This window comes from Bubalus kerabau, chromosome 17, assembly GCF_029407905.1.
Source record: "Bubalus kerabau isolate K-KA32 ecotype Philippines breed swamp buffalo chromosome 17, PCC_UOA_SB_1v2, whole genome shotgun sequence".
Classification (NCBI taxonomy): domain Eukaryota; kingdom Metazoa; phylum Chordata; class Mammalia; order Artiodactyla; family Bovidae; genus Bubalus; species Bubalus kerabau.
The window spans coordinates 67,628,981-67,638,903 of NC_073640.1; the positions used below are offsets into that span (position 1 = coordinate 67,628,981).

At 49.2% G+C, this 9,923-nt stretch overlaps 1 protein-coding gene across 1 annotated transcript; it reads right to left on the reverse strand.

Moving 5' to 3' along the window:
- Positions 1-452, reverse strand: LOC129630917 (ATP synthase subunit g, mitochondrial-like). The gene has a single exon (XM_055551520.1). It carries the CDS (start codon positions 414-416, stop codon positions 105-107), a length of 312 nt encoding a protein of 103 aa, XP_055407495.1. The 5' UTR covers positions 417-452; the 3' UTR covers positions 1-104.
- Between the last annotated feature and the right edge of the window lie 9,471 nt (positions 453-9,923).

Sequence of the window (9,923 nt, forward strand, 5' to 3'; positions counted from 1 at the left end):
TTCTGACACATTGTCTTATTTTATTCAAATAGCAGTCTGCTCACACATGGTCCAAGAACACTTGAATAATAAAGCAAATATAATCACATGTTAAAAACTGGTCTTCAAACATCATAGCCAATGATGCCACGCTTGCCTATGATCTCGCCAACATAAAACCACATCCACACCTCAGTGGCCACCAAACCATTCAGTAGAGCTTCCTTAACAGTGAGCTGTTTGAAGCTACCGGTTTTAGCACTGTTGATAATTTTTTTCAAGCTCTGAATTGCTGTAGGGATCTCAGCAGGGGTTGGAGGAACCAGCTCAACCTTGGCATAGTACCAAAACGTGGCCAATCGAGGCTTCGAGTAAGTCACAGCAGCGTTGACCAGTGCCGGGGTCTTTTCCGCGAGGTTACGGACAAACTGGGCCATGATCCTAGGACGGAGAGCCCGTCACCCCGACTGCAACCTTGTCTATTTTAAAATGGTGTCTTTTCAGCATAAGAAATGACCAGCAAGATAGCTCACGCTCTTTCTCATATTATGTATTCAAGGTCCAGGGAGTATTTTGCCACTGAGTTCAGTTCAGTTCAGTTCAGTCGCTCAGTCGTGTCCGACTCTTTGCGACCCCATGAATCGCAGCATGCCAGGCCTCCCTGTCCATCACCAACTCCCGGAGTTCACTCAGACTCACGTCCATCGAGTCAGTCATGCCATCCAGCCATCTCATCCTCTGTCATCCCCTTCTCCTCCTGCCCCCAATCCCTCCCAGCATCAGAGTCTTTTCCAATGAGTCAACTCTTCGCATGAAGTGGCCAAAGTACTGGAGTTTCAGCTTTAGCATCATTCCTTCCAAAGAAATCCCAGGGCTGATCTCCTTTAGAATGGACTGGTTGGATCTCCTTGAAGTCCAACGGACTCTCAAGAGTCTTCTCCAACACCACAGTTCAAAAGCATCAATTCTTCGGCACTCAGCCTTCTTCACAGTCCAACTCTCACATCCATACATGACCACAGGAAAAACCATAGCCTTGACTGAAGCGCATCCCAATTGGGCTTCCCAGGTGGCTCAGTGTTAAAGAACCCACCTGCAAATGCAGGAGCCGCAGGGGACATGGGTTTGGTCCTTGGGTTGGGAAGATCCCCTGGAGGAGGGCATGGGAACCCACTCCAGTATTCTTGCCTGGAAAATCCATGGAGAGAGGAGCCTGGCGGGCTACAGCCCATGGGGTCGCAAAGAGTCGGGTGCAACTGAGCAACTGAGCACTCGGGCACACACATGCGCACTTCCAGATTGAGACTGGCTTTATGTCAGTTGATCAACAAGCTCCTGTGGGTAGCAGCCACCACTCTGGGTGGAGCAGCTCTAAGCCCACCCTTGGTATCCGAGGTAAGCTGGGGTCTCCTTCACTCAGCACGTCTGTCCCTGTCTGTGCCTCTTCGTCTCTTCTGCCTCGCTTAGTCTGACTTCATGCAAATTCTCTGTCTCCTTTTTTTTCTCTCTGTCTCCATCAATGAGTCTGGAGGGCCTCTGTGTGTCACTATGTCCCCAAGAACCCCAGGGGCCCCTCCCATATACGTCACTCACTGGATTAAAAAGCTTAAAACAAGACTTCTGGGGTGGTCCAGTGGTTAAGAATCTGCCGGCCAGTGCAGGAGATGCGAGTTTGATCCCTGGTCTGGGAAGATTCCACATGCTGCAGGGCAACTAAGCCTGTGTCCCACAACTACTGAAGCTTGTGTGCCTAAAGCCTGTGGACTTTCCTAGTGGTTAAGAATCCACCTGCCAGTGCAGGGGACCTGGGTTCGATCCCTGGTCCGGGAAGATTCCAAACACTGCGGAAGCTACTAAGCCACAATTACCAAAGCCTGCGTGTCTGGAGCCTGCACTCTGCAGCAAGAGAAGCCCTTGCTTGCCACAACTAGAGAAAGCCCACTGCAACGGTGAAGGCCTATCGCAGCCAAAACTAAATACATCCATTAATTTTAGAAAAAAAGCTTAAAACCGCCCATCTAAGCCCCAAAGAGGACCAGGGCCAGCCGGACATGCTCACACATGACCACAAGCCCTGGGAACATCAGCCGGGCACATTTCCACGTGATCACAAGCCCTGGGGGTCAGTCGAGCCCATCCATGATTGCTCGCCATCAGTCGGGAGCATCTGGACGTCCTTGCAGGGGCGGCTTCCCAGAGCCTGGGGAGAAGCCAGCCCAGGATGCATGCTCGTCCCCACGGGGGGGCGCTCTCACAGGAGGAGGGACAGGGAGGGGGAACCAGGCCAGGCATGGCTCCATCCGGGGCCAGCCCGGCCGAACGGAGGAGGTGATACAACCCAACTGGACACCAGTTGTACAGGGCACCAGTTGTACAGGCAGTGGAGCCCGACTCCACAGACAGACACGCAGGGTGTGATGCCCAGAAGCTTAACTCCAAGTATATTTCAGTTTCCCTGTCGGTTTTATTGCAGTGAAAAGGAAAAGAAGAGGATTAAATTAATCACCTATGGGTGATTTTTTTTCTTTCACTTTCCTGAGAACAAAGATAAAGAGAACAGTGAGCAGCAGGCCTGAACATTCCTAGTTTTTTTTTTGTTTGTTTTTTTTTTGACTTTGCTCCTAACTCTGAGTGTCTGTAACTAAGTTTGCATCTCTGCCCCGTAACTCTGCAGGAGCTACACTTCGCACCTGGTTTCCTTGGACTCTGTGCTAAATACGTCCCCTAGCTGGTGTTGACCCTTGCAACACCCTGCCCCTTGTTACATATCAGAAAGAAGACGGCAGAGCCACCAAGCTGCCAGACTCCATTACTGGGTTACTGACACCCGCCGATGACTGCCTTTGAAACAATGCAAGAGCAAGAAATCAAGACCCTATCATCTTCGCTCCTCATCACCAACCCCTGCAAGCCCTTGTCTTATATAAGCCCCTATACCCTTCGTGGGGGTTTGGGGGCACATTCTTGAGGCACAAGCCTACTGCGTTCCCCTCTCTGCCAGCTGAGAATAAAAGCCCCCTTTCTATTTCCTCCAAACTGTCTTCACATTTTTTCATTTGGCTTCGCTGGGCCGAGAAGGCCAAGTTTTGGCCGGCAACAGTTTTCTCTCGAGAAGGGAAGTAACTCCTTTCCTTGAGGTTTTGTTTCTCCTCACTGCCAACCCCGTCCGCAGGGAGGGACATTTCATAGCAGATGTTTCAACTGCTTTGCAAGTAAACTGCTGCTCACTTAGCTGAGAGGGCTTCCCTGGTGGCTCAGCAGTGAAGAATCCACCTGCCAATGCAGGAGATGTGGGTTCAATCCCTGGGTTGGGTAGGCCCCTGGAGAAGGAAACGGCAACCCACTCCAGTATTCTTGTCTGGAGAATCCAACGGACAGAGGAGCCTGGCAGGCTACAGTCCATGGGGTCACAAAAGAGTCGGGCACAAGTGAGCAATTCAACAACATGCAAAACAGCTTGGCCCAGGGTTAGCACTGAGGGCTTCCCTGGTGGCTCAGATGATTAAGAATCTGCCTGCAGTGCAGGAGATCTGGGTTCAATCCCTGGGTCAGGAAGATCCCCCTGAGAAGGAAATGGCAACCCACTCCAGTATTCTTGCCTGGGAATTCCCATGGACAGAGGAGTCTGGCAGTTCCTGGGGTCACAAAGAGTCTAGGATATGACTTAGCAACTAAGCAACAACGTTTATCTGAAACACCGTCCACCACCTATGGGTAATTTGGGTTTTTTCGTAAGTAAATTTTATTTCCTAGACTAGCTTTAGGCTCACAGTGAAACCAAGCAGAAGAGGGATTCCCTGGATGCCCAGTGGTTAGGACTCTGCACTCTCACTGCTGAGGAGCCTGGGTTCGATTCCTTGTTGCAGAACTAAGATCCCACAAGCTGCACAGTATGGAAAAAAGGCGAGGGGAAATGATCAGAAGATGCCAAGGTCTCCCGTACACCGCCTGCCCCACCCCCAACAGGCACAGTGTCCCCCATTATCAGCAGGCTGGCATCAGGGTGGTGCGTGTGCTACAGCTGATGAACTCACACTGACATCAGAACCCCCCAAAGCCCATAGTTTACATTCGGGCTCACCCTTGGGGTACCTTTTATGGGTCTGGACCAATGTGTAACACTGTGAATCCGCACTACAGACCCATACAGGGTAGCTTCACTATCCAAAAATGCCTCTGCTCCATATGTTCATCCCCTCCCCCTCCCTAACCCCTGGCAGCCCCGATCCTTTTACAGTACCCATAGTTTCTCCTTCTCCAGAATGTCATGGAGTTGGAATCATACGGCGTGTAGCCTATTCAGAGTGACTGCTTCCACTGGGTAACAAGCACTTAAAGTTTCTCGGTGTCTATATGCACACCCTGCTATCTTTACAATGGATGACCAACAGGGACCTACTGTGGAGCCCAGGGAACTCTGCTCAGTGTGAGGTGGGAGCCTGGAGGGGAGCTGGGGGGAGAATGGACACCTGTATAAGGATAGTGAGTCCCTTTGCCATTCACCTGAAATTATCACCGCATGGTGCATTGGCTATATCCCAATACAAAATAAAAATAAAAGTTTTTTTAAAAAATAAATTCTTCCATGTTTTTTCATGAGCTTGCTAGCTCCTATCTTTTTAGCACAGAATACACTACTGTGGATGGACCTCTGTTTATTCATCTGTTCACCAGCTGATCAGCATCTTGGTTGCTTCCAACTTTGGGCAGTTATGAAAAAAGCAGCTGTTCTACACATTTGAAGTTGAAGCTCCCATTCTTTGACCACCTGATGCAAAGAGCCGACTCATCAGAAAAGACCTTGATGCTGGGAAAGACTGAGGGCCTGAGGAGAAAGGGACGACAGAGGATGAGATGGTTGGATGGCATCATCGACTCGATGGACATGAATTTGAGCAAGCTCCGGGAGTTGGTGATAGACAGGGAAGTCTGGTGTGCTGCGGTCCATGGGATCACAAAGAGTCAAAAAGGACTGAGCGACTGAACAACAATACACATCTGTGTTCAGCTTTTTTGTGCAGACATAAGTTTTCAGTCCATTTAGGTAAATACCAAGGAGCACAATTGCTGGATCACATGGGAAGCAGGGCTAGTTTTGTAAGAAACTGCCAGTCTTTCATCAAAGCAGCTGTCCCATTTTGCATTTCCCACCAGCCAAGAATGAGAGTTTCTCTCACTCCACATTCCTCACCAGCATTTGGCTTCCTCGGCATTTTGGATTTTGGCCACTCTGAGTAGGTGTGTATTGGAAACTTGTTCCCTGAAATATTGAAAGATGTGCAGAGTGTGGGCTGAGAAGTCAGACGGAATAAGGTTTTCCTCTGACCCTGTCTCCACCAGCAACCTTGGACACGTCGCTTCCCCCATGAACTTTCATAAATATGAGCTCATCAGTTCCCTTTCTTCAGAAGCCAGTTGACCACTATTTACACACTGCCTGCCATGTGCTCAGCGTCTGGCACGCAGGAGCAAATGAAGCAGATAGGGTCCCTATGTCCAGAGCTCCCATCCAACCAGGGGACAGACTCAAAGGGCTAACCATCAACTATTTAATGATGCTGTGATATCAAACAAACAAACAGAGAGTATCACTCACCACTGCAGGTCAACTGCAGGTCAACCCTGAGATACCAGTGTCTTAACACAGCGGAAGTTTGTTTCTCACTTATGCAAATAACCAACATGGGTTTTCCTGGGTGAAATTCTAATTTCCTCGCTAGGAGTTTTCAGGAACTACAGTCAGTTCCATCTGTGGCCCGACCATCTTCATGGGCAGCAGTGCCCTCTGCCTCCAACCAAAAGCAAGAGAAAGAGAAAGCAGAGAGTGGGGGTCCACCTGTAAAATGGCTGGCCCGGAAAGGATACATGTTATTTCTGCCCAAATTTCTTGGCTGTAAATACTTACTTCAGTCACAAGTGAATGCACCTGAGACAAGACAGTAGATTCCCTTGTGAGTAGTCACCTCCCAGAGAGACCACACCACTGCGAAAGGGGAACGCTTTCCTGGGAACAGCCAGATGAGCTCTGCCTCTGGCCGTTCCCAGGAAAGCGTTCCACACAGGAGGACGGGTGGCAAAGGAGTGTGTTGTTATGACCCCTCCAACCGAAGCACCAGGCTTCCCTGGTGGCTCAGGCAGTAAAGAAGCTGCCTGCCAATGCAGGAGACACGGGTTCCATCCCTGGGTTGGGAAGATTCCCCTGGAGGAGGGCAAGGGAACCCTTGCCAACCACTCCAGAATTTTTGCCTGGGAAATCCCATGGACAGAGGAGCCTGGCGGGCTGCAGTCCGTGGGGTTGTAAAGAGTCAGACACGACTGAGCGAGTGAACAAGAGCAACAACTCATGCAGAATATGGCACCTTAGGTGCGTTACCTCCCTAGGGAGGCGTACCTGGTGCCTCTCTTTTGTTGCTGTTGTTCGACCAATCGCGTGTCTCTTAAAAGACCCGAATCTTTTGAAATATGCAAATTAACGGAGCTCCCAGCCTAGTGAAGGAGACACACATCACAGCTCTCCAGTAGTCACGTGATTTCAGGGGTGCTGAATAACCACTAGGAACACTAGATTTTTTTTTTCTTTTTTTTTCACACATCAACCTCAAAAGCTCAGTAATGTGTCTCAACAGGATGTCTATTTCTCACTCATGTGACCCTCCGTAGGGGTGTCTCCAGGTCTGCAGTTGGGGTCCCTCTCACAGGGTGACCCGTTCTCCCAGGATTCTTCCAAATTTGGGGGCTTCCGCATCCACTAAGACCTCTCTGCTACCAGAGAGGCGAAGGAGAATGAGAGAGTGAAAATGACGCATCCATTTCTTGAAGGAAAAAACAAAACAAAACCCTGAGCGGCAGGTATTACGTGTGCTCTGGTTGCAGTGATGAGAATCAGTCACAGGTTCCCAGCGGAGGGTAAGAAAGGCCGGAAATACCGTGCCGGGTAGGACCGCTGCCTCCACCAACAACACAGCCGGACAGGGACTGCCCGTGGCCCAGCGGTTAAGACTCCGCCTTCCAACGCAGGGGGCGGGGCTTCGATCCCGGGCTGGGGAACTACGAGCCCACGTGCCAGGAGGCCAAACGATTAAATAAACAATACACAGCGCAATAAAGAGAAGCCATGAAAGTCTGGAGCACTTAGCTGCTCACCCAGCAGGCGCTCTGAGGGAAACAGTGGCTCAGGCTCTGGGTCGAGAGGGGACTTGACCTTGACTGCTCACCCCAGGGAGGGCCCCTGGGTGACGCTGAGCTTTGGTAGGCGTTTGAAGACAGATGAACTGTCAACGTGGGAAAGCACGGCAGAGGGCCGGGGAGAAGCCTGGCAGAACCTTGACTCCAGCCCCGGGTCAGGAACTAATTTTACTGGTGGTTCTAAGAAGCTGACACAACTTCCGAAGCCCTGGAGATGGGAACACATCGCGGAGACGCTGCAGTAGAGACTGAACGTGTAGCGCTTCCTAAAAGGCTATGTAAAGACTTGTGATTGTATCTTTAGGACAATGGGAAAGGTTTTGTTTCATCTTATTTTTATATATATATATATATTTAAATATATTGAATATTTATTTTGGTCGCTTGGAGTTTTAGTTCCCGTGAGCGGACTTAGGTGCACCAGGGCAATGTGGAATCTTGGTTCCCCAACCAGGGATCGAACCCATGTCCCATGCGTCGGCATGCGGGTTCCTAAGCACTGGGAAGTCCCAGAGAAAGGTTTTAAATGTAAGTCTGGCATAACCAGATATTTGTCTAGGATACATCTGTGCGGCCACTTCATGGAGACAAAATCGGAAAAGACAACAAAAATAACAGCTTAAGAGACTTCCCTGGTAGTCCAGTGGTTAAGACTCTGCATTTCCAATGCAGGAAGCGTAGGTGCAATACCTGGTCTGGGAACTAGGATTCCACAAGTCATTCGGTGTGGCCAAAAAAAAAAAAAAAAAAAAGGAAACAAGACAAAAAACAGCTCACATTTTCTGGGCACTGATAAGCCAGTCACTGTTTTGAGTTCTGCATATGGATAGTTGGCTTAATTCCCAGAAGACTCAGTAAAGGAGTTTCCTTTATCAGATCCATTTTAGAGATGAGGACAGTGGGGCTCAGAGGGGTAACCGATTGGATTGTGCTGTGCATCTAGCGAGTGGTGGAGCTGGCTTTCAACCTGGGAAGGCCCTTTGTGGTCACCTATTATTGTGATACTATATTTAGCAATAATATATAATATCAATGTACATTTTGTGTTTATTAAAGAAAACAAAACTTGGGTGGATAGACTGACTACTTAAGAAGCTCTTGTCCTCCAGGAAAGAGATGAGTTGCTTGGGGTAAGATGGTGACTGTTAGAATGCCAGGGATTCCCACGTGGCTCTGGGGTAAACCATCCACATGCCAGTGCAGGAGACCCAGGTTTGATCCCTGGGTTGGGAAGATCCCCTGGAGAAGGAAACGGCAACCCACCCCAGTATTCTTGCCTGGGAAATCCCATGGACACAGGAGCCTGGCGGGCTACAGTCCATTGGGTCACAAAGTGTCGGACACAACTGAACTACTGAGGACACTCACACTCACACACACACACACTCACACACACACACTCTCACACACACTCACACACACACTCTCACACACATGCACACACACACTCACACACACACATGCACACACACACACACACTCAGTCTCACACACACTCTCACACACACTCACACACACACACTCACACAGATTTGAGACTGGGAAGTAAGCTCAAAAGAAATGCTGATTGAAGTTTGGTTTCCAAAACTGACTGACTAGGTTGTTTTAGGTTAAACTTCCCATTTGCAAAAGAAAAAACGAAACAAACAAAAAAAAACAGGGACAAACCATAAAGAACATCTGCTTGCCGGCCCTGGAGTGTTTCCAAGGCAAGAGAGAATTTTTGGTTCCAAATTGCGAAAAGAGAAGGAAACCAAGACAGGGGGATTTATCACTTGCTGATAGTCCTATGTTGACAGTTTGCTGAATCTAGACAGTAGAAGCAGCGGAGAAGACAGCGAAAAGCTGGATAGAAATTTCGGCCATCTCATTAAACAGAACTTCCAAATTGGGGTATCAAGCAGAAGGCTCCATCGTGGAGAAAGGACCCCATGAACATCCACCAAGGGCCACATCCTGGGATGAAGGTGGACTGGGCATTAGCAAGGCTCAAAAGGATAGAAACCCCAGTTTTAAATGATGAAGAGGACTGGTCTCTAGCCCATCTGCCTGCTGGAGGCAAACATCTATCCTCTCTGCTGATTTTTTGTTTCATTTTGGGTTTTTTACAGTCTTCTTTATATTCTTTTCCATCATGGTTTGTCCCATGATATTGAACATAAGTCCCTATGCTCTACAGCGGGACCTTGTTGTTTATCCAGTCGATATGGAACAGTTTGCATCCACTGACCCCAAACCCCCAGCCCGTCTCTCCCCCAATCCCAGCCCACTGCAACCACAATCCGTTTGCTATATCTGTCAGTCTGTCTCTGTCTGTAGATATGTTGATTAGTGTCATATTTTAGGCTGCACATATAAGTGATGCCCTATGCTGCTGTCTTTCTCCCGCTGCTCGTCTTTAACCTCCTCACCTTTGATCTAATCTCAACTGAGCAGCAGTATCACCCTGTTAAACATAACAGCTCCCCGCTCCCCCAGCATCAGGGCTAAGCCTGGCAGATAGCGGAAGACGGACACAGTTTTGACTGCCAAGGCACTAGGAATGCCGGCCAAGCTCGTGTCTGGAGCTTGGGCTGATCAACACGAGAGAAAATGACTTGCCAACGTTATGGCTGTCATTCTAGGAGCTCACTGCCTTGCGAGGAAAACTCTATTACAGGAAAAAGGTGGATCCTATTAAAAAAAATGTTGAAGGGCCAACCGAGAAAATCTTGCCAAGGACCCCCCTGGTGGCGCAGTGGATGAGAGCCTGCCTACCA

Coding starts and splice junctions, on each gene's coding strand:
- LOC129630917 (XM_055551520.1), bottom strand. CDS start 416: ATGGCCCAGTTTGTCCGTAACCTCGCGGAAAAGACCCCGGCACTGGTC.